Consider the following 25849-nt stretch of genomic DNA (forward strand, 5'->3'; position numbering starts at 1 on the left):
CGCGGAGCAGAGATGTCAATATTCCTGATTTTTCAGGATGTGCCTGATTTTTCGAGGGTGAGCCTGACAACCCGATAAGCCATTGAATTTCCCTGATTTTTTGAAAATTAGCCTGATTTTGCCTGGTTTTACCCACGATGAATACCAACCTTAAAAAAGTTAGCCGTTTTTCGAAGCCTGATAAATTTTTTATCTTAATTCAAATCAAATTGCAGTCTTCGAAGGAAATATTTATCATAATTTAGGCTTCAAGAAATTCCGTTTGCAAAAGAAATCGGCCGAAGGAAACCAAAGTTATTGATGAAAAACTGGTTGGCATGAGATCTTGCACTAGACCTAGGATTAATTTTAGCCTGCAGCGCATAACATTTTACAGGTTTTAAATTTCCCATACAAATGTGGGGTAGTCTAAGGCGCATATAGCCCGCTTCTCCCCTGTGTAGCTCCAACTTCTTGAAATACTCACGGAATGTTTATCTGCCATAAAATTTTCGATTATTAGGTATTTGTCAAGCGAGCACGCTTAAAAGTCACATATTTCTGCATTTCCACTCCTCTACATACACACGTAAAACATCACTGAAGGGTTGAACTTTGAGTTGTCCTGTATGCACTGACTATTACCTCGAAGGTGTAGACTAACAGTGTTAAGGACTATACACTAGACTGAGTCGATTTGGGGTCATTTTTCAAACCCTGAGGTCGAAAATGCTTCGTTTTGGTTCAAAACTCATCCATGATTTTTTGCAGAATTTTTAAGTAACGTTTACATGAGTAAATTTGAATTTTAAGATATGTATAGGAAAATTGAATATTTTGTACTGAAAAATCAACATCATTTTTGTTTTTTCAATGGAACCACGCCTGCTATTAGTTTTTGAGTCAATGTATAAATTCTTCAAGGGAAATTTTTATTGAACAACTTTGTCGAAGACCGTAACTTTGTATTTTATTAGACAAAAAAGTTATCAGCTGTTTAACAGGGGTATGTCTTATGGCATTGATAAAAAATAAATTCAATGAACTCCACTGCTTGTGACCCGCGAAGTATTGCATAAAAAGTAGTCATGCAATACCTCGCTAGGTACCCAGCAGTGATGTCGATAAAATTTTTTGTTTATCAATGCCAAAAGACATTGGACGGTTGAACAGGTAATAACTTTTTTTTTCTTATAAGATACGAAGTTACGGTCTTCGACAAAGTTGTTCAGTAAAAATTTCCCTTAAAGAATTTATAAATTGGCACAAAAACTAATAGCAGGCGCGGTTCCACAGAAGAAACAAAATTGATGTTAATTTTTAAGTACAAGATATTCAATTTTCCCATACAAATCTTAAAGTTCAAATTTACTCATGTAAACGTTACTTAAAAATTCTGCAAAATATTATGGATGAGTTTTGAACCAAAACGAAGCATTTTAGACCCCGGGGTTTAAGAAATTCAAAAAAGACCTCAAATCGACTCAGTCTTCTATACACCCCTATACACGGGTAGAATCACAATCGACTGATATAAGCTAGATGGCTTGCGATTGGCACTTGCGATTGATGCGTCAAAGCATCATGTTCAAGTTATACTCTGATAATGGTTTTTTGGAAAACAGCTAATTATCTCGCCATAAATACTTTCTGCTCGGGAGAGTGATTCGATCAGTATCGAATTGTCTTTCGGGGTGGGCACTAGGTATGCCCCTGCCCAGTGCTTTAAGTTATTTTAATTCTAAAGTCTTATAACGTCACTATCGTGGATTTGACAGAAAAAAAAAATCAGGTAACTAGAATTGATTTTGAGATAGTGATACGTATAAAAAAATTATCACTAAATTTAAGAAATCTAGAAAAAATTTAAGACTTTGTGATTTCAAAGTGTAAAACAAACTCGAGTGCTCCGTTCAAATGCAGAAATGTAATGTTAAAATTCGAAAATTTCGATTGACAGTAAAGTGGTTTGATATTGTTTAAGTGAGCTCAAAGTGAAGTTTCTAATCGTAATTATTATTACAAATTCGCATTAGAACCGCATTTTAATCGACAAATTTGAAATTTTACGAATTATTATGCTCCTGTTTAAATCGTAATGTAAGTTCGTCGCTGTCAGAGAAATTGGAGAACGGTTGCCATGGACCAAGTGAGTTTTAGGAATTATGTACATCAAGTTATGTCGTGAGGCAGAAAACTATGTAAATAAATTAAAAAAAGGTTGTTTAACGCAGGATTTACAACAAATTTAAATGTAGATCCTAAATGTCCCCTACAAGATGTCTGGCACCAACGCAGAATTAGGATTCCGCACAATCTGAGGATGTTTACACTTAACTTTCACTGCTATGCGCGAAGACCACAAAGAATGTGTGGTCCGATCCGTGATGCAGCCAAACCGAAGTATTTGAAGGAATTCCTTGGATAACCCCAACTACTATACTTATATAACTTACAAGTAGCTTTCTATGGTGCTATCTTGTTATGAGACGGCATAAGAAACAGATATGTTTATTCAAAAAACATTCAGAAATAATGTATTAATACAAAAAACTAAACATTTGTGACCTACCAGTTACCTTTTGTACTGAATTTGAATTCATGTGTATTTTTTAATCACTAATTTTTAAAGCATATCTAGTCGCCTCCAATGAATGCGATAACCTGTGATTTCAAAGTAGCCGATGATTCCTTTGAATTCAGCCTCATTTTTTTAAATACCCAAATACTAGTATTTCACTAGCTACTTGTTAGCATCTTCAGTGGGTTATCGACCGTCATGATAGTGATGAATATCACCCTTGAGAAAGATAACTATTTTTTGAAGCTTAATAACTTTTTGATCTTAACTCGAATCGAAATGCAGTCTTCGGATGAAGTATTTGTCATAGTTTTGGCTTTAAGAAAAATCGTTTTCAAAAGAAATCGGCCGAAGGGGACCAAAGTTATTCATGAAAACCTGGATTTTCGTGTTCCTCCCGAACACGAAAAGATCCCAAAATCCTATACAAACTTCAGGCTCGTTGGGCGACCCTTTCCCGTGATCCGATCTGGCCAAAATTTGGCATAAGACCTTGTACTAGGCTTAGGATCAATTTTAACCTGCAGCGTAGAACTTTTTCAAATGTCGGGTCATTTGGTGCACTCTACTGTGCAATGAATCATACATTTTGGCAAAACGGGGGGGATGTACCTACCCTTTTTTATGTTACCTTTATCATGCTTACGTGAACGGGAACGCAATCAAATGGCCCGGTTGATGTAAACGTCAATCTTTCTTGTTTATGGCCACTTTCATTGATAAAAATTGTTCCGAGTACCGAACCATTGCTTGATAACTGACAACCTAAAACGATCATCTTAAATGTTTTTTTTTCTGCCAAAATGAGACACCAGCGCGGAGATATATTTATATGCACGGTATGATGAGGCAGGTGTAGCAGAAAAATTAATGAATATTTTTACTTAATTACTTCGGTATTTTTTTGAGGCACGAAATCAAAACTCTCTCTCTCTCTCTTGCATTCTACGACTATAATCATTTTACCCGTAAAGCATAATCTAACAGGAATTGAATTTCCAAAAAAAAAAAATCAATTTCAGCGTTTTATTCGATAGTTTCTACGTGATATTTCAGATCGTTTTCAGTACCCTTATCAACCAGTAAAGATAATGCATAATCTACCCTCATTTTTCGGGGTTTGTCTCGATGCTAATGGATGTATTGCCTCTCTTGAAAGACATTATTGGTGGCTATTGTATTTCCATTTTTTTTCTTACAGAATGCGAGCAGTCATTTCTTATCTCATTGTACTGATCACGATAGCTACGACTATTGGGAATCCAGTAATTCCTTCACATGACCCTCCGATTGATCTGTTTGGACCAAGGTCGTTAGAAATCGTTGCGACAGCAGCACCGGAAGACTATAGGCTGAATGATGATGTGCTTCCATCTCACTATGACATCGAGCTGACGCCGTATTTTCAAGATGAAGGAGATCATAAAGCTTTCACATTCGACGGAACGGTTGTGATTACTATCAGGCCAACGAAAGCAGGAGTTAACAGTATTAAACTGCAGAAAAGATACATCGACATCAACAGCTGGACATTGATCAGAGCCAGCGACAGCTTACCGATATCAATCGGAAGAGAAAGCTTCGATGAAGAAACGGATATGTTAACTATTCCTGTCAATACGGCTCTTTCACTGGGGACAGACTACCAGCTTATTTTTAATTATGTCGGAATTTTGGACGATGACATGGCTGGCTTCTACAGAAGCTACTACTGGGAAAAGGGCCAGAAAGTTTGGATGGCTTCGACACAGTTCCAGACCACAAGTGCTCGTCGGGCCTTTCCTTGTTTCGATGAACCAAGTTATAAAGCGACTTTCCAGGTGAAAATCAACCGACCTGCCAATTACGTAGCTTTCTCCAACACTGCCATCAGCCAAACCACAAATTTACTAAGGTAATTAATGTTCCAGGTTAGGTTTGTTTCCGGAGAGTCTCACTATTATGTAACGATAGAAGATGTGGATATTTATCAAGATTACTTTTGATAATCTGATACACTTTTTAGATATTGTGTTTTGCGCAGTGGTACTTAACTTTGCATTGATACGTTGTTGCTAAAATATACCCTAGACTTACAGTTTCAACACCTATTCAAAACTTTATCCTACGAATCTCATTTGATGCTTGCCTATCCGAATGTTCTTCATTCCTTTGCAAATTCTACATACTAAAATTAATAAAACATAACTCACATAGAAATTGATTTCGAAATCAGTTGAATGAATTCCACCATCTTCGTCGTCGACCAATAGCAATATCCAAACTATCCTCTCAAATAATTTACCAAAAATCGTTCCGTTACAGTGGTCGTCAGCAGGATGAGTTCCTTAAAACTCCCCTTATGTCAACCTATCTCATCGCCTTCATTGTTGCCGACTATCGAGTAAATGAGAAAGACGGCATGGGGATCCTCGCAAGACCTGAAGCAATCAACCAAACGGACTACAGTTTGAACGTCGGAATCGACATTCTGAAAGAGCTGGATGATTTTGTTGATTACCCGTTTACTTCCGTCCCTGAAATGACAAGAATGTATATGGCAGCTGTTCCGGACTTTTCAGCCGGTGCAATGGAGAATTGGGGTCTATTGACCTATCGTGAAACCAACATTCTGTATCGGAGTGACGACTCGACTAGTCTTCAGCAGCAACGTATTGCTGCTGTTATTGCTCACGAAATAGCCCATCAATGGTTTGGAGATTTGGTAACCTGCGCTTGGTGGGATGTGACATGGTTGAACGAAGGTTTTGCCAGATACTTCCAATACTTTGGAACAGCTATGGTAGAAAAAGAATGGAATCTTGAGGAGCAATTCGTGGTAGAACAATTACAAGGTGTGATGCAGATGGATAGCTTGGAATCCACTCATCCGATGACTCACTACGTCTACACACGATCACAGATCAGCAACATTTTTGACAGCATCTCTTATAATAAGGGAGCCGTCACATTGCGAATGGTAGAACACATTCTATCTTCAAATACCTTTAAAAATGCACTTCGAGCATACATCAAGAAACAAGCTTACAAGAGTAGCAGACCAGAGGACTTGTTTGACTCCTTGGTTGAATTCGGAGGTCAATCAATCCGAACATTCATGGAACCTTGGACTGTCCAAGCAGGATACCCACTGGTAACAGTAATCGGAAGTGCTGATGGATACTCTCTTGTCCAAAGAAGGTTTTTGTTGAATAACATGGATCACGATGATAAAACCTGGTGGCCTCTTCCAATCACCTATTCCACGAAACCTGCAGACTTTGCCAACACCAAACCTGAAATTATTTCTGCCGCAACCCACAAGATTACCGTACAAAACCCAGAACAGTTACCTTATTTCATTTTGAACAACCAACAGGTTGGATACTATCGTGTAAACTACGACAGTGCCAATTGGGACAAAATCAGTAAAGCGCTTCGTTCAGAAAATTTCGGTGGAATTCATGTACTGAACCGAGCTCAAATTGTCGATGATCTTTTCAATTTGGCTAGAGCTGGAGAAGTAGAGTACAAAACAGCACTCAATATACTCGATTATTTGCGCGATGAAACCGAATACGCACCTTGGTTGGCTGCAATCAATGGCCTTACTACTCTTTCACGAAGAATTCATTCCGACGACGACGAAATCTTTGCGGTAAGCTACGAAGTTATATCTTTGGCTTTTTCCTCAAAATATAATTTCATCTTCACAGAAATATATTGTTCAACTGTTCAGTAAAGCATACGATACCGTCAAGTTCCAAGCACCAGCTGAAAATGAGAAGCGCGTTCTAACTTACATGCGCATCAATGTCCTCCAGTGGGCTTGCAATTATGGACATGAAGCTTGTAAAAAGGCTGCCGTCGAAGAGTTCACTCGGTTCTTCGCTAACCCTTCTGTGAAGTATGTTTGAAAATTTTCTCGCTCAATCGGGGTTGTTTAACGCGTGTCTATTTACAGAGTTCATCCAGATCTCCGACAGGTCGTATACTGTGAGGGAATCCGTCAGGGTACAGAGGAGCACTTCGATTTCCTTTGGAACCAATATCTAACAACTAACATGGCCACCGAACAGATTCTGGTCCTTCAGGGATTGGGATGCGCCAGTGATAGAGAGCTTATCTTTGTAAGAAGTCCAATTTTCTCTATGAGAAGGTTTTTCTTAATTTGTTTAATTTATATTTTCTCAGAAAATGATGGATGCCATTTCTTCGGACAGTATCAGGCCGCAGGATAAAAGTGCTGGCTTCACTTATCTTCTTAACAACCCATACACTCTGAATTATCTTTCGGAATATCTGCGAAGTTATTATGAAAGATGGCGATTGGCGTAAGTTTTCCCGGTTGATTCCACTGGGCACAATGGCTCAAGCTTTTTTATTCTCAATTTCTAGCCATGGTTCGTACCTATCTGTGGCCAGCGCTTTCAATAGTATCTTGGCTCGGGCCAAGACTGACGAACAGATGTGGCGAATTAGATCGTTCGTCGCACGCAACGAGGAAGTATTTGGTGCTGACGCCTTCAATTCTGTCAACCGAGGAGTGGAGGACTACATGGCCAATAGAAATTTCACCGAAAAACATCGAGCTGCTATCAAGGGATTCCTGGATGAAAAAGTAGGCTCTGGGGCAGCAATGACCACTTTAAGTTTATCCGTATTTGTGACAGTTGTGCTGGCGTTCTTTCGATAGAGCGTATAGTAGTTAGACTATTATAAGAATAAATAAATTATGAATTGTTAAAATTGGTCCGTATTTTCAAGAAAAATGAAGAACTTTGTGGGTAGCTGTCAACTGTGTAAAATTTCTCACTGTACAGCTGATAGCTGTTGAACTTTATGTCGGTTTATTAGTATGAAGGTCACGAAAAAATTATTCATATGAGCTTCAGTTCATGTTCATTATTCTTGCCAAGTTGTCGTGATTATACATTGGCCCTTATTCTGCGCCGCGCGTGACGTGATGATTGTCACCTCACCTCGGAGTCACCGTGAGATTTGTCACCTTATTCCCGGAGTCGACGTGGGTAAAGTGACAGAGGTTCATTCTGGGTGAGTGGCCGAATGAACGCATCTGTCAAAATGGTAGAATTTGTTCTGTATTGTATTTTTTTTTGGCTCGCAATTCGAATTTTCCGAGCTGATTTTCCAAGTTTTTTTGTGATAATTTCGGTTCGTAACTGGCCATCAACGGGTCGTAAGGTGACAGCAAGCAACAAAAGAAAAAAAAAACGGGCATTATTGTGCGCCCTAAGTGAAAACGATGAATCCGGAATTCGCATCGAAAAGAACAAAAAAAGCACAACAATTGATGGCTGCTGCTTCAACCAGCCGGGTCACAAAAGGCGGATTTGATCGCGGGACATGGCGAAAGACGTGGGATACTGCGAGTGAGGAAGAATGGTTTAGGGCAGGACTTCGAAGCCGAACCTTAAATTTGTCCGAAATAACCACTACTCGGTGCAAGTGAAATTTTCCCCCAGCGACGGGAATCGAATAAAATGGAGTGAAGTGCTTATATAAGTGTGTTTTTTTATCATGTTGAATATTAATAGTGAAATAAAGTTAGAATAAATTAAAAAAATACAAATATGAAAGTGAATTTTTCTTAATTCATTCTTAAACCATCATACTGTAGTGAAATTCGGTATTTACAGCCTAACTTCTCCGTTTTCAATAAAATTTCTTTTAAATTTCTATCTCGTCACCACCTGAAAAGGTACCGACAATTGTCACCTAAAATGGTCACGCAAATGCGACGATTCTCACCCAGGGGACTACGAGAATAGGGTAAGAACTCACAAAGTTCATCCGAAGTGACGTTTCTCACCTAAACCGACTGCTAGAATAGAGTGACTTGGGTGACTCGACTATCGTCACGTCACTCGAGGCGCAGAATAAGGGCCATTATCTCGAAATGAGCATTAGCAAACGCAGGTTTTAATGAACATTCCAGAATCTGGAGTTTCGTGCCAGAAGCCAGGAAAATGATCCTCCACATGAACTGATAAATGTTTTAACAATACTGTCATGATTGTTCATCTGGTTAAGACAGAAACACTCAGAAAAGGTTTTTAGAGACTATAGTGGATCGGTTCTTGACTACAATTTTTTTTTAAATATCAGAAGCCTGGAAAAGGGGACGTTAATGGACGTTGTTCAATTTTTATAACATAATGACTAAGCAAACGATCGAGACGAAAATTTTTATGGGGTGTTCATGACACGATCAATAGATTCATGATTTTGAAATGTAGGTTGCAGGAAACAAGAAGGGTCGTCCATATAAACTGTTCAATGTTTTGGTGTATTGTTGATTTTATAAATCGAATCTTACGGAAAAATCGTACACAACGGTTATTTGGCACGCAAGCTTATTTTGCCCATGAATAACGAAAAGTGTGGTCCCTTCTGAGCGATGTCGTTCCTACAAATCACTATTGCGATATGGTCCGCATAATCAAGTGGATTACTGAACTTTGAATTAAAGGAAAGAGCTAGATGTGAAAAAGCGTGGACTTAATGTTTGCAAATCAAAAAGCAGTTTACCGAATCAATAAATAGAATACGGTGGCCAAATCTCGCAATGGAAAGCTGTACATATTTAGTGTTTGGAGTGTATCAAGAGAGTATCAAAGTGCTCCATAATAGACGGCGAAACGTACTTTAACCATAATCCACTTTTGAGGGTCAATGTGATACTTTTAGATTTTTGGCGGCTTTTTAATGGAAGCTGCCTGTAAACCCAGACAAAAAAAACTCCCTTATCAGATCTTGAGTATCAATTTGACATTCTCGCTTAAAATAGCTATATCTCTCTTATAGAAATATCAACAGATTTGTACAAAATTAATGTTAACGTTGCTCAGAAAAATTGACACTTAATGACTACGAAAGCTGAAGTTAGAAGCTATATGTTGCGCACAAGTATATATATTTTTTAATTTGTTCAAGATTTTGACCATCAAAATGTAAAAAAAATATGTTTAACCCAATGTTTCAATCAATGAAAGTTATGTCAGTCACAGTAGACTTTTTTTTTCAAGTGAATAAGAAAGTTTACGTAATTTGATACATTTTCACATCTTTAGATTATCAGAATTTTTGGTGAATTTTCTGCGGTAGCTGTTTTTCGATATTTTTATGATTTTGCAATATCTTAGATTTTTAACATCTAAATTCAACTTTATTTTGGATTTTGAGTATATAAACGCAAATCATAAATATTCATCAGAATAGCAACTTCATTCCGATCTTAGTGATGTAATAACATTAGCGCTGCAATAATTTACAAAAATATGAGGATCAAAAGCCGTCACAGTCGCACCTTCACGCCTCATGAAGATGACGGATCGTTTCTCTGGTTATGTTCTTAAAAATTCAAAAAAAATTATCCTTGTGCGCAACATTTAGCTTCTTCACAAAATTTTGCACATGTGAATATAACATTATAAACTAGTTTTACTGAAAATGTAGGATCGATTTTTTTTTCGAGTACAGTCCTTTATAATAAGAATTTAATAAGTATTTCAACAAGTTTGCAATGTTATTAAAATTCTACTTATAACGCATGTTCTAAGGAGTAGGTCTATTCCAGTTAGTGTTAGAGTTAGACTCCTTCAGGCTGATCCACCTTGTGGTGGGATACCGTTTGAGAAATACGCATCCCAAATTATCTGTTAGGAATTGGAGATAGACAGTTGATTGACACTGGTTCATACTCCTTCTGTAGGCATCACGTGTTCATTCGTCAAATAACGATTCATCGGGACTATCTCTGGCATTAGCTGTTTATCATGCAATAAATACTTTCGGTTGATGGCATGGAATTATTAGTAGATAGTTAACGCTCTGGGCAAATTGTTGTTTACCTGGATCGGATAGCTCCAACTGTTTAAATTTTTTCTTATTTTTGTTGAAAAGTATTCAGGTAAAATTGACTATTCCAGGGTTTGAAAAGCTGTAAATTTTCTATTTTTTTTGTAAATGTTTTTTTTTTTTTAATTTTGATTTTTTTAAATCTTAATTTTCTAGACTTTGCATGCTGCACTTTAGAGTCCAAATGACGTATCAAGCAATGCTGAAATCTGGTTCCTAAAAATTCAACTTTCTAAAATTACGAAGTATATAGATCAATACACATTTGCCGTAAACTTGGGTTATTTGGATTTCCGGTTTAACTTTGATCAACATGGAACTTTTCCACATAATTATCATTAACTAAGTCTAAAGATTAAATATCTGAAAACTGTTTCCTAAGAGCAAGTTCACTCGTGTTGGGAGAAAGTGGTTTTGACACTTGTAGCAAATTTTGAATATTATACCATGCAAAAATGTGTTCAAGATTTTTAGGCGTAGTATTTTTTTACAGCACTGTTTCTATTCCAACCGTATGTGATAGAAATATTACTATTTTTGCATCCCAGCATCACAAAACGTGTTGTAAAACCTCTTGAAGGCTACAGATCTTGAAATGTTTTCGCAGGGTAAATTTTCAAATTGTGCTAAATGTATCAAAATTTCTACCACTTTCTCCCAACATCAGTGAACTTGCTCCAAGTTTGATAGCCTATAAATGAGTATCAAATAGGCAAAATTTAGTTTGCTTTTGGAAAGTTTTATTGTTCGTACAAATAGAAAGCCCAATTTTTTTTTCTAAAGCTTTCAATCAAACACCTTTGCAGATGAAATCAAAGTATTTAGAATCAAACGGGATGTTTTATGAAAAATTATTTATTATGCAATTCGGCCATAAAAATGTTGTATTTAGCAATAGGCACAATAAAATTTAATTTTTTTTAGCAATGTACCCCTCAATGTATCATTGTCCATCTTTTGATTTTAAATCTTTTAGAAAGAAAACGTAAAAAAGAAATTTGGTGTTAACAAAAAATTACTTTACATATTTAATTGGTTTTTAATGCCTGCTTCGCTAAATAGCAGAATGGCACTAGAATAGACGAAGGATGCGCTGCCGAATTTTGGTGATGGTTTTCCACTAGTGCAAGGGATGCAGCTAAAATTCCTCCCAACTTTTGACAGATCATACTGGTTTTTCTTAAGAAGAGAAAGAATAACTTTTCGATTCCATCGCCCATAATTATTTTGAAGATGTTGGAATACTTTAAAACCATGCTAATCAAACATGAAATCTTGTTTTGTGATAAATAAACATTTAATAGCAGCCACTAACATAACGACTGCGTTGTCATCAATTCTACCACAAAATTAACGACGATGAGCATGCAAGGTTTGGTTATCTCTTTAGGGTTCTCTTTAGTACAGATATTGTCAGGTGTCTGAAGATTAATGAGGAGAATTTTGGTTGGGCCATGTTGTTATCTAGCCAATATTGATTGCTCATTGTATTGTTTTTCGTTACAGAATGCTCCATATAACTGATTATCTGATTTTATTGATGGTTTTGGCTACGGCCAAAACAAATCCGGTGATTCCCGGCCATGCACCACACGCACTAGAAAGTGGTGTAACAGCTGCACCGGAAGACTTTAGGTTGAATGACGATGTGCTGCCATCTCACTATGATCTTGAGGTAACGCCATATTTCCAAGATGAAGGAGACAAAAAAGCTTTCACATTCGATGGAACAGTAGTAATTACCATCAGGCCAACGAAAGCTGGAGTGAACAAAATAAAACTTCACAAACGAGACATCGACATCAACAGCTGGACATTGATCAGAGCCAGTGACGGCTTTCCGATTTCAGCTGGAGAGGGAAGCTTCGATGGAGTAACAGAAATACTTACAATTCCCATCAATTCGGCGTTGACACTAGAAATCGACTACAAGCTAACATTTAACTATGTCGGCTATTTAAAAGACGATATGTCTGGGTTCTATCGGAGTTTTTACTGGGAAAACGGTGCAAAGGTCTGGATGGCGTCAACTCAATTTCAAATGACGGACGCAAGGAAAGCTTTTCCCTGTTTTGATGAGCCAAGCTTTAAAGCGACCTTTCAGGTGAAAGTAAATCGGCCATCCGAATATAAGGCTTTTTCTAATACTCCAATTTTGGGAAGCATCAACTTATCAAGGTAAGGACGTTAGGTGATCTCAATTTTTAAAAACATGTTTCTCTTCAAAGGAAACTTTTTCCATTGGGATTCATAGTGTAAATTAGTGTAAATAATATTCGTCACATTTCCACCGCAAATAATTATAATTTTTGTGTTCTCAGCTTGAGTAGAATGGCCAGCAGATCGTGGCCTAGAGGATAGCATACTTGTCTTCCAAGCCAACGTTCATGAGATCGAATCCTGGTCGTGACATAACCTGGCACACATAGTATGATGAAGGTTGGCGGTTTTAGCATTAGTGAAATGCTAGCCGGGCATACCTTAGAATTTTACGCTTCAATGATGCAGCAAATGCATGTGGATGGATCTTCTCAAGGGAAATTAGATTGCACTTGGAGATCCTACCTAGTTATGTGTGTGCTCGTAGTGCTACCGGTAAACAACTGCAACTTCAACCAATAGTGCAGGGGTGTCAGGTAGCATAGCAAAGTAAAAATAGCTTCGTTCAAAGGTTGGTAAAAATCGATTTCAACTGATTTCTGTCAACTTGTACACAGCAAATTTTTTTTTGCTGGAAACCAGCAAATTTTTGCTGGTTTTTGTCCCGCTGACTTTCCAGCAAAATTTCCAGCAACTTAAATTGCTGGAAAAAAGCAGCAAACGTTAATGCTGGTTTCCAGCAATTCAAATTTCTGGAAAATCAGCAATCCAGATTGCTGGAAACCAGCTATTTCTTTCAACACAACCGGCTGTATTTAGTATCAAATTTATATTTCAATTCAAATTTAAATTTTGATTACTGGCTGTACATAAAATGAGCAATAAATTTTTAATAAAGGGATACATTTATTTCCAGAAACAGGCAGCTTTGTGCCAAAGTGTTGATCATCCGCCACCTGTAAGAATGATTTTGATTAGAATCTTTTATAGAATATCTACCTGTCCTATAAAAACTCACCCTTGACTTGATATCTTGTTGCTAGAATATAGAGGAAAATAAAATAATTATATATTAATCTAACCAAATTTCATAAAATAGAGTCTCACCTTGCTTCAGCGTACGAAAACAAACAGACTCGAATTTGACAACTCGATTGCTGATTTTCCAGCAAACTAAATCAATTGCTGGAAAGTCCAGCAATTTGAAAACCGATTGCTGGTTTCCAGCAAAAATTAGGAGTGCTGAACGTTTCCAGCAAATTTTTTTGCTGGAAATCGAGGCAAAAATTTACAGTGTAGATGTTCAACGAGCCAATTTTTTGGTCGAAACAAATCGGGTCGTTGTTCAACGGAGCAAGTTTAAACTAGTCGAAACCAATCCAGCTCGGCAGCAGGATTCGTTTCGACCTGGTAGAAATCGGTCGAAGTCAATTGGAAAGAGACACGCGATGAACTGTCAATCCATTTCTACTTGTTTCGACCCGACTAGACTTCATTGAACAGACATAATAATAACGCGGGGTAATACGACAATAGATCAACTTAATGGTCGCAGTGGACTCTCTCCCCAACAGGAAAAAAATGAGTAGAATTTGCTCGCGTATTAATTTTTATTTTTAAATTGCTGCCAGACGTGCTGAGAACAGTAGCGTCCATTACCAGGGGGCTCAAATAAGCCTTTTGGTGTGGGGGAGTGCGGTGGGCCGCTACAAAATAAAAAAAAATGTAAAACTGTTAGGAAAATAATTTTATTCTGGAATCGATAAGTTATTTGTTGTACATCAACAGATCACATATTGATCCTAATGAAAAAAAAAAAAAATAGACACAAGGCGCTTTATCCTTGGTCGATGGCCAGAAATGATTGTGCATAAAAATCCAAAACAGTTCTGTTGGGGCTTAGATCGGGCTTACCAGATGTTCCGAAGGGTTTGCTACCGTTTTTCTCCTGCGAATATCAAACGGCCCAGATAAATAGCAGTTGAATATCGTCACTCGCAACCGCTTGGGTGAAGATGTTATTACTTCACAACAGCATCACAATTGCACAGATTATAATGCCACTTTAACACCGAAGAACAAGTAGCACACCTTGCTGGGATAAACTTAACAGTTTTTAGAAGAAACTTAATAGGTTTGATCTTCTATTGGGGAATTTTAGGATTTTTCCTTGGCAGACGGATAAACGCACAACCGAGCAGAATAAGGTTCTAACTATACTGGTTTATTGAACTTTGTACATTTCTGTTGTACCTTGAACAAAGGTACACAATTTGAGAGCTTTACTCAGAGCTTATTTTAAACAATTTGTGAGTAGGCTCTATTAAGGTGACTACAAAATAAACGGTTTAGAATTTTAAGTTTTCATTTCGAAGATCTTTTCGTTTAGATTTTTCATTGGTACCAACAAGTTCATCGTAGAGAAATTAAAGCTTAGAGTTACAACCCCTTTATCAAACATTATATTCTTCAATGCTTTGATTCTAGTATAAGGTTTTGTGATTTCTGTGTACAAAATAAATCATTTCCAGCCGTTGAGGAATGGTCCCAATAATTGATGAAGCTTCTTTACATAACGCATGGCTTTTTCTTCAAGGAGCATTTTTATTAGCATGCTTCCAACGATAGGGGAGAATGAGGATACTTGATCCTTGGGGATACTTGATTCCTTAGCTATATCTCCAAACTGGCTAGTGAACGGTAGACAATGTGCAACTCGAGACCCCATACACCCAACCTTCGGGTAGTGGTCATATCACCTCTTGTCTGCAACTCCGATTCTCTACCTCCCCGTGGTGCTAGCTGGGGAGCGAGCAACCTTAGCGGAGATCGGGTACCCAACCCCGGTGGATTTTTTGGTCGCATGCAGACTGAGTCAGGGGGCTTCGTACGCGTCTGTTCTCCGTGTCAGGGGCGGCGTGCGGAGTGCAACAGCGTCCTGGTGGTGTTCGGTACCCAAAACAGCAACATCACGACGGTCCTCCTGCGAGATAGTGAGGTTAGCTGCGGGCCTTGCGAGCCTGTGACTACAAAAAACATAAGCAACGAACAACGAACAACAAATTTCGGATGGAAATCGGCAAAGACCCACGCGACGAAAAGGGACTAGCGATTGGAAACTTGGAACATGGAACTGCCGATCTCTAAATTTTGTGGGCAGTACCCACGTGCTCTCCAACGAATTGAAGAGCCGCAAATTCGACATCGTAGCGCTTCAGGAGGTATGCTGGAAGGGCTCCACGGTACGAACGTATCCAGATGGTCGTGCCATCTACCAGAGCTGCGGCAACACACACGAGCTTGGAACAGCTTTTATAGTGATGGGAAAGATGCTAAAGCGCGTGATCGGGTGGTGGCCGATCAACTCTCGAATCTGCCGGTTGAGAATCAAGGGCCGGTTCTTCAACATCAGCATCATCAACGTGCACAGCCCTCACCTCGGAAGTACCGGTGACGACAAAGACGAATTCTACGCGCAGCTTGAGCGTGAATACGACCGTTGCCCAAAACATGATATCAAGATCGTCATCGGGGATTTCAATGCTCAGGTCGGCCAGGAGGAGGAATTCAAACCGACAATTGGAATGTTCAGTGCGCACCAGCTGACCAACGAAAACGGTCTCAGACTGATAGATTTCGCCGCCTCCAAACGAATGGCCGTACGTAGTACCTTTTTTCAGCACCGCCTCCCACACAAGTACACCTGGAGATCACCGTACCAAACGCAATCACAGATCGACCAAGTTTTGATTGACAGCCGGCACTTCTCGGACATCATCGACGTCAGATCCTGACGGGGCACCAACATCGAGTCGGACCATTATCTGGTGATGGTGAAGATGCGCCCAAAACTTTCCGTAGTGAACAACATGCGAAACCGGCGCCCGCCTCGGTTAAATATCGCGCGACTGAAGCAACCTGAGGTCGCGGCAGACTACGCGCAATCGGTCGAAGCAGCGCTGCCGGCAGAGGGCGAGCTTGACGAAGCGCCTCTCGAGGACTGTTGGGAAACCATCAAAACAGCCATCAACAGTGCTGCGGAGAACGTCATCGGTTATGTGGAGCGATCTCGACGGAACGACTGGTTCGACGAGGAGTGTAGAAGGGTGATGGACGAAGAGAATGCCGCGCGGGCGGCAGTAGTGCAGAGAGGCACCCGTCGAAATGTGGAAAATCACCGACAGCGGAAGAGGCAGCGAGTCCGACTTTTCCAGGAGAAAAAGCGCCGCCTGGAGGAGGAGGAGCTCGAGGAGCTGGAGCAGCTGCAACGTTCCCAAGAAACACGAAAGTTCTATCAGAATCTCAACGCATCCCGCAAAGGCTTCGTGCCGCAAGCCGAAATGTGCCGGGATAAGGACGGGGGTATCCTGACGGACAATCGTGAGGTGATCAAAAGGTGGAAGCAGCACTTCGATGAACACCTGAACGGCGCACATGCAAGAGATCAAGACGGTGGGGGAAGGTACATCGCCGGCGTAGCCAACGACGAAGAGGAGCCACTCCCAACGATGAGTGAAGTTAAGGAAGCCATTCGCCAGCTGAATAGAAACAAGTCGGCTGGGAAGGATGGCATCGCAGCTAAAGAAAAAAATATTTGCTCCAATGTATCAATCGTTCGAGCGTAAAATGAACTTAATAATGCCATATTTTCAAAGCAATGGAAAACTCTCAACTTTTTTCAGAAAAAGTTTTCTAAAATGTTGATTATGGGTACAATTGATCCCCTAGAGTTGGGTACAATTGATCCCCCTTCCAAACGGCATATTCTTCTTCTGAATTGATCGTTATGATTGCTGATTACGAAATTACTAATATTTATCCAAAAACTAATATTTATCAAACAATTGTCTGAAGAAAAGAGCAAAAATAATTAATTTTCTCTTAATTTAAGAAAAACAGCGCCTTTAAGTATGCAATGTTATTAGCGTTGAGATAAAGTTGTAGAATTTCTTCTTATGTCTGCAATAAATTGTGAAATGAGAACAAACATGACCAAAATAGTCAATTAACATTCTATCTTGGGGTTTTGTTTGATTTTTATACAAGGATTAAGGCTTCCTGAATAAAAGATCAAGTCTCCTTCAATAGGGGATCAAATCTCCCCTAACTTCACAAAAATCGCAATTTTTTTACTCCCACGAAAATGCTTCTAGTTCATCAACGGGTTCAAGTATCGTTCTAATTTTTGGAACATATAAACTTGAAGTTACAAGCTGTCAGAAAATGTCAAATACAGCAAGTTGCTAAATTTTTCCAAAAAGATATGATGAAAATAAGAAAAGGGGATCAAGTATCCCCACTCTCCCCTATGTTGAAAATAAGAAAAAGGGATCAAGTATCCCCACTCCCCCTACTGCCCATTTGAAACGTATGGTACTGGTGGTCCACGTTTCTTCTGTTCCTGTGTTCCAGATGTCTCTGCGTTCTCTGCTCCACAGTGGGCCCGGCCATTTCATGTTTTCTATTATTTTAATGTTTTTATGTTAACATAATAGAAAACATGAGCAAGACAAAAAGAATAATAATAATATTTTATTATTCTCCGGGATCGGACATAAGTTCTGGCTGTGGAAGTACGATTAGTGATTAGTGATTTGTGAATAATATATGTTTTATTATTTTACGTAATTTTATGAAGAAATTGAGCAGCATGATAAACAAAAGAATTATAGCTCATATCACAGAGAACAGACGTTAAAGCTCGACCAAAAATTCTTCAAAAAAGTTTGTAAAATTTCAAATGCTGACATCCAAACAGTACGTTGACCATTGACTTGAAACCGTGCCATCCATTGTGCCGTTCGAAAGTTACAAATCAAATTTTCAAGTGCCCAGTTTTCGAAAGACGTAATTGTATATGAACTGATTAATAACTAAACTAATGCCGCTCAAAAATAGACAGGTTCAATTTATTGCTAGATAAATGCAATAAGAGCTAACTTTGGTTGGAAAAAATTCCATTTTCTATATTTTTGAACTACTGAGGCCGTCTAAATGACTAACAGTTTTAAAATAAGATTTTGCACTTTTGCGGTTATCGCCAGAGGAAGAATCGGCTATATCCACTCAATTAGGAACATTTTCGGCGATCTACCTTACCCTTCAGAGCTGAACCTAGCCATTTCAAAGCGGGTTACTTTCGAGTATCACTTTTGCATTCCATTGTTCAAAATTTAGTACTTTGAGCTTGAAGGAAATAGCGGTTAACTTTTGAGATGTTTTTCCGTTATGGAACGTGATGAAAGTGTTACGAAACATCAACAGCGATTTTCTTGAAACATGCCAGACAGTTCATACAACCTGTTCAAAACTGACCTAAATTTTTATTTTTTTTTTTCAATTTGGGTTTGACAGTTCTTTTTGGTGTGTTTGGCCAAAAAAAACAAAAAAATATTCAAAATGTTCGTTGGAAATTTTACACAAGTTTCGTGGGATAGCTTGTTCGTCTGTTCTCTGTGCTCATATGTCAAATTCCTGAGTGCCTCAGAAAAATATAGCAAAAACCCTTTGAAACCTTTTGGAATACTGGAAATGGCCAAAAATTGCAGTGATCTACTCAAATAGTTCATAGAACTGATTTCATTTACGTGTACATAGAAAATTTTAAGAAATAATCTTGATTTTGTCGAAATACATAAGTGGTACTATTCATATTTTGCACTCTTTTTTCAAGTTCAAGTTTTTTTCAAAATCCGTTGAACAATTTAAAACAAATTGTAGACGGAAATTGTCGATTGTCAATCATCCATATTTTAAGAAGCAAAACACATAGTGGTAGTGGTTTACTGTTCTTGTTTCGCTCAATGTATCACAGGCAGAACCCGGCAACGTTACACAATTTGTCTATGTATCCTGTGACGAACATCTTTTAAATATGTGCTCGTGAATCTCGTTTTTAAGCTTTTTTCCTCAGATTTAAGTTTTTTTTTGTCTTGAGAGCATGGGAGATAAAAACTTAAATCTGAGGAAAAACGCTTAAATCTGTCAAAAAAGGGGAAATTTGAGAGATGTGCTCCACACGGTTTGAATAACTTGCCGGGTTCTGATTACAGAACGCACCGATTGTGTGAGCTACACACAGAAGATCATTTTTTCTGATTTTTGAACGGCCTTTACGGGTTTGTTCTTCGACCGGCTTAGACTTGTTCATCTGCAGACCTACATATGTACATAGTTACTACCTTCTGGTAATTGCTGTTTTTAACGATTTGCAGCGACCGCGTTCAGGATGTTTTTAATAGAACTCCACCAATGTCAACGTATCTGCTGGCTTTCCTCGTAGCCGACTACCATGTGAATGAGAGAGACGGAATGGGAATTTTGGCGAGACCGGAAGCAATGAACCAAACTGACTACAGTTTAAATTTTGGAATTTATATTCTTAAAACGCTAGATGAATATTTCGATTATCCATACAACGCTGTACTCGAAATGACCAGAATGTACATGGCAGTAGTTCCGGATTTGCTGCCAGCTGGTATGGAAAACTGGGGCCTGGTGACTTACCGCGACGTAAATCTTTTGTATAGCCGCGATGATACGTCAAGCCTTCAACAGCAACGCATTGCTACCGTGATCACTCACGAGATCGTTCATCAGTGGTTTGGAAATTTAGTAACCTGTGCTTGGTGGGATGTGGCATGGTTGAATGAATCAATTACGAGGTACCTTCAATACTTCGGAACAGCTATGGTCGAGAAAGACTGGGGTCTTGAAGAGCAATTCGTAGTTGAACAATTGCAAGTAGTGATGCAGATGGATAGCTTGGAATCCTCTCATCCGATGACTCACTACGTCTACACACCATCACAGATATTAGGTATTTTTGATAACATCTCTTACAATAAGGGAGCTGTAACGGTGCGAATGATTGAACACATACTTTCTGCCAATACTTTGAGAAATGCGATACGGGCTTACCTTAAGAAACATGCCTTCAAAAGTAGCAGACCAGAGGACCTGTTTGATTCGTTGGTTGATTTTGGAGGACAGTCTATTCGAGCGTTCTTTGAACCTTGGACTATACAAACTGGCTATCCTCTGGTAACAGTTAGTGCGAGTTCTGACGGTTATTCACTTGTCCAGAAAAGATTTTTAATGAGTAGTGAGGACCATGACGACAAAACCTTATGGCCAATTCCAATCACTTACTCCACGAAACCTGCGGACTTCGCACACACTTTGCCAGCCATCATGTTTAGTGAAAACTACAAAATTTCGGTTTCGAACCCAGAACAGCTCCCATACTTCATTCTCAATAATCAGCAGGTTGGATACTATCGTGTCAACTACGACAATGATAACTGGGCTAAAATCAGTGCAGCACTCCATACGGAAAACTTCGGAGGAATTCATGTGCTCAATCGACGTTTGTGCTCACTTTTATGTTTCATTTATAAATTTTGAATAACATTAATAGAGATACATGGTTCAACTGCTGAATAAAGCCTACAACACGCTCAAGTTCGAAGCTCCAGCAGTAAATGAGAAACGCACATTGTCATATTTGCGCATCAATTTCCTCCAGTGGGCTTGCAACTTCGGTCACGAAGCATGCAGAAAGACAGCCACCGATGAATTCGCTAGGTTCTTCGATAATCCTTTGGTGAAGTATGACCAGTCAATTTCAATATCAAGATAACATTTCAAATTCAAAATGTTTCAACTCAAAGGGTGCACCCAGACCTTCGACAAGTCGTATACTGCGAGGGAATACGACAGGGTATGGAAGAGCAGTTCGACTTCCTATGGCAGCACTATTTGACCACCAACGTGGCTACGGAACAACTTCTCGTGCTGCAAGGACTGGCATGCGCCAGCGAAAGAGAACTGGTTTATGTGAGTATTATGTGTTAATATTGAGTTTCATTTTTTTACTTTCATTTTTTTAACCAGAAAATGATGGATGCGATTTCTTCGGAAAGCGTAAGATCGCACGATAAAAATGGAGCTTTCATAAATCTGTGCAATAATCAAAACACTCTGGATTTCTTGTCCGAATATCTGCGAGAGAATTATGAACGATGGCGGAAGGCGTGAGTATTCGAAGCGAGAAATTTTGATCCACCCTAAATAACCGTTTGTAGAATGAATTTCCAGTTTCGGTTCTTACCTGTCGGTGGCCAGCGCTTTCAACGAAATTTTAACCCGAGCCAAAACTGACGATCAGATGTGGTCAATTAAATCGTTCGCCGAACGAAACGAGCGAATTTTTGGTCCTGATGCCTATGGATCAATTATGCGTGGTGTGGAAGAGTTTATTGCTAACAGAAATTTCACAGCTAAACACCGACCCGCTATCAAAGCATTTCTTGAAGAGAAGGTTGGAGCAACCGCAACAATTTCCACGCTTAGCTTATCTGTTCTGGTAACGGCAATAATAGTGCGTTTCCTTTAACAATTTAAATCCCATTGTCCAATTGTCTTAAAATCCCACTGATCCGAATTTCACAAAACTGGTCTTGCTGGATATGCCTTGAGTTTTCAACTTTTCGATCGCTTCATTATTTTTGAATTTTTAATAGTACTTAAATTCAACGAAATCGTGCAAACGAAGTTGTTTTAAAGCCAAAATTTCTTATCAATCTGTTTCGCCATCCGCCTAATGTACACTGCCGGCGATAAGTCCTCCCTAGAAAACATGCAAATTGTATTCGGTCATATCTCAGTCATCTTATGACATACACCTAGGTTTTTTTTTTTACACGGTTTTTTTTTACGCGGTTTTTTTTACACGGCTTTTTTTACACGGTTTTCGGGAATTAACACGGTTTTTTTTTTACACGGTTTTCGCGAATTAACACGGTTTTTGAGAGAAAATATTCTAAGTCCTTTTCAAAGGAAAACACTTAGAATCTTTTTGAAGTTGGAAAAATCTTATCTCTTAGACTAAGAACATGATACTCGAGACCTAAGACCTGGGACCTGAGACCTGAGACCTGGGACTTGAGACCTGAGACCTGAGACCTGAGACCTGAGACCTGAGACCTGAGACCTGAGACCTGAGACATGAGACCTGAGACATGAAACATTAGAAATAAGACATGAGACCTGAGACCTGGAAGCTGAGACAAGGGATATTAGACTTGAGACCTCAGCATGAGACATAAGACATGAGACCTGAGGCAAGAGACAAGAGCCATGAAACATGAGGCCTGAGACCTGAGACATGAGACTTTGGACCTGCGACCGGAGACAAGCTACTAGAATTAGTACCGCGAGAAACAAATTTAGCCTCGATTTCTACATGCGACCCCTCTAATGAAAGGTTTTGACTTGTAGATGACGAAAAATAGTGTCGCGACTTCGCTAGTACAAGCTACTAGTGTTAGTACCGCGAGAAACTAGTAAAACTCCGATTTATACTTGCGACCCCTCTAATGAAAGGGTTTGACTTGTAGATGACGAAAAACATTGTCGCGACTTCGCTAGTACAAGCTACTAGTGTTAGTACCGCGAGAAATTAGTTTAGCTCCGATTTCAACTTTCGACCCCTCTAGTAAAAGGGTTTGACTTGTAGATGACGAAAAACATTGTCGCGACTTCGCTAGTACAAGCTACTAGTGTTAGTACCGCGAGAAACTAGTTAAGCTCCGATTTATACTTGCGACCCCTCTAATGAAAGGGTTTGACTTGTAGATGACGAAAAACATTGTCGTGACTTCGCTAGTACAAGCTACTAGGATTAGTACCGCGAGAAATTAGTTTAGCTCCGATTAAGACTTGCGACCCCTCTAGTAGAAGGGTTTGACTTGTAGGTGATGGAAAATAGTGTCGCGACTTCGCTAGTACAAGCTACTAGTGTAAGTACCGCGAAAAATTAGTTAAGCTCCGATTTCAACTTTCGACCCCTCTAGTAAAAGGGTTTGACTTGTAGATGACGAAAAACATTGTCGCGACTTCGCTAGTACAAGCTACTAGTTTTAGTACCGCGAGAAACTAGTTAAGCTCCGATTTAAACTTGCGACCTCTCTAATGAAAGGGTTTGACTTGTTGGTGACGAAAAACAATGTCGCGATTTCGCTAGTACAAGCTACTAGGATTAGTACCGCGAGAAACTAGTTAAGCTCCGATTTCAACTTGCGACCGCTCTAGTAAAAGGGTTTGACTTGTAGATGACGAAAAATAGTGTCGCGACTTCGCTAGTACAAGCTACTAGTGTTAGTACCACGAGAAATAAGTTTAGCTCCGATTTCAACTTTCGACCGGTCAAATGAAAGGGTTTGACTTGTAGGTGACGAAAACTAGTGTCGTGACTTCGCTAGTACAAGCTACTAGGATTAGTACCGCGAGAAATTAGTTAAGCTCCGATTAAGACTTGCGACCCCTCTAGTAAAAGGGTTTGCTTTGTAGATGACGAAAAATAGTGTCGCGACTTCGCTAGTACAAGCTACTAGGATTAGTACCGCGAGAAATTAGTTAAGCTCCGATTTCAACCTGCGACCCTTCTAGTCGCAACTCTATTTTTCATCATCTACAAGTCAAACCCTTTCACTAGAGGGGTCGCAAGTCTAAATCGGAGTTTAACTAATTTTGCGCGGTACTAATCCTAGTAGCTTGTACTAGCGAACTCGCGATACTATTTTTCGTTACCTACAAGTCAAACCCTTTCACTTGACCGGTCGAAAGTTGAAATCGGAGCTAAACTAATTTTTCGCGGTACTAACACTAGTAGTTTGGACTAGCGATTTCGCGACATTGTTTTTCGCCACCTACAAGTCAAACCCTTTCATTAGAGGGGTAGCAAGTTGAAATCGGAGCTTAACTAGTTTCTCGCGGTACTTACACTAGTAGCTTGTACTAGCGAAGTCGCGACACTATTTTTCGTCAACTACAAGTCAAACCCTTTCACTTGACCGGTCGAAAGTTGAAATCGGAGCTAAACTAATTTCTCGCGGTACTAACACTAGTAGTTTGGACTAGCGATTTCGCGACATTGTTTTTCGCCACCTACAAGTCAAACCCTTTTACTAGAGGGGTCGCAAGTCTAAATCGGAGCTTAACTAATTTCTCGCGGTACTAAAACTAGTAGCTTGTACTAGCGAAGTCGCGACACTATTTTTCGTCAACTACAAGTCAAACCCTTTCACTTGACTGGTCGAAAGTTGAAATCGGAGCTTAACTAATTTCTCGCGGTACTAACACTAGTAGCTTGGACTAGCGATTTCGCGACACTGTTTTTCGTCACCAACAAGTCAAACCCTTTCACTAGATGGGTCGCAAGTCTAAATCGGAGCTTAACTAATTTCTCGCGGTACTAACACTAGTAGCTTGGACTAGCGATTTCGCGACACTGTTTTTCGTCACCTACAAGTCAAACCCTTTCACTAGAGGGGTCGCAAGTCTAAATCGGAGCTTAACTAATTTTTCGCGGTACTAACACTAGTAGCTTGGACTAGCGATTTCGCGACACTGTTTTTCGTCACCAACAAGTCAAACCCTTTCACTAGATGGGTCGCAAGTCTAAATCGGAGCTTAACTAATTTCTCGCGGTTCTAACACTAGTAGCTTGGACTAGCGATTTCGCGACACTGTTTTTCGTCACCTACAAGTCAAACCCTTTCACTAGAGGGGTCGCAAGTTGTAATCGAAGCTTATATAATTTTTCGCGGTAATAACACTAGTAGCTTGTCTCAGGTCTAAAGTCTCATGTCTCAGGTCTAATCTTTCATGGCTCTTGTCTCATACCTCAGGTCTCATGTCTTATGTCTCATGTCTCATGTCTCAGGTCTCAGGTCTCATATCTCATGTCTCATGCCTCTTGTCTCATGTCTCATGTCTCAGGTCTCTGGTCTCAGGTGTCATGTCTTAAGTCTCAAGTCTCATGTCTCAGGTCTCATGTCCCATGTCTCATGTCTTAGGTCTCGTGTTTTATGTCTTAGGTTTCTAGTCTCAGGTCTTAGGTCTAATGTCCCATGTCTTTGGTCTCATTCTTCAAGTCTCAGGTTTCATGTCTCAGGTCTCAGGTCCCTGGACTTAGGTATCAGGTGTCATGTCTAAAGTCTCAGGTCTCATGTCTCTAGTCTACATTTTCAAGTCCAGGTCTTGTGTCTCAAGTCTCAGGTCTCAGGTCTCAGGTCTTAAGTGTCAGAACTTCAAAGCTGCAGAATTCGAATGGTCTTTTTTTACACGGTTTTCGGGAATTAACACGGTTTTTTTTTACACGGTTTTCGGGAATTAGCACGGTTTTTTTTTACACGGTTTTCGGGAATTAACACGGTTTTTTTTTACACGGTTTTTTTTTACGCGGTACGTATATCAGTGTAAAAAAAAACCTTACTGTATTGCATTTCCTTTGATCTCTTAAACTTTGCTTTCGATCAAAAGTTT

General features: G+C 39.4%; 1 protein-coding gene across 1 annotated transcript; it reads left to right on the forward strand.

Annotated features, from left to right (window-relative positions):
- Positions 1 to 1639: 1639 nt before the first annotated feature.
- LOC129737893 (uncharacterized) lies at positions 1640 to 21917 on the forward strand. The gene is given in 13 exon segments (XM_055729059.1): positions 1640 to 1771; positions 3762 to 4454; positions 4865 to 6197; positions 6256 to 6446; positions 6504 to 6669; positions 6734 to 6873; positions 6938 to 7231; positions 11927 to 12598; positions 19735 to 20937; positions 20939 to 21130; positions 21193 to 21358; positions 21416 to 21555; positions 21620 to 21917. Coding segments are annotated over 12 exon segments (5487 nt in total). The 5' UTR covers positions 1640 to 1771; position 3762.
- Positions 21918 to 25849: the final 3932 nt, after the last annotated feature.

The sequence above is a fragment of the Uranotaenia lowii genome, chromosome 1 (genome assembly GCF_029784155.1).
Source record: "Uranotaenia lowii strain MFRU-FL chromosome 1, ASM2978415v1, whole genome shotgun sequence".
Lineage (NCBI taxonomy): Eukaryota > Metazoa > Arthropoda > Insecta > Diptera > Culicidae > Uranotaenia > Uranotaenia lowii.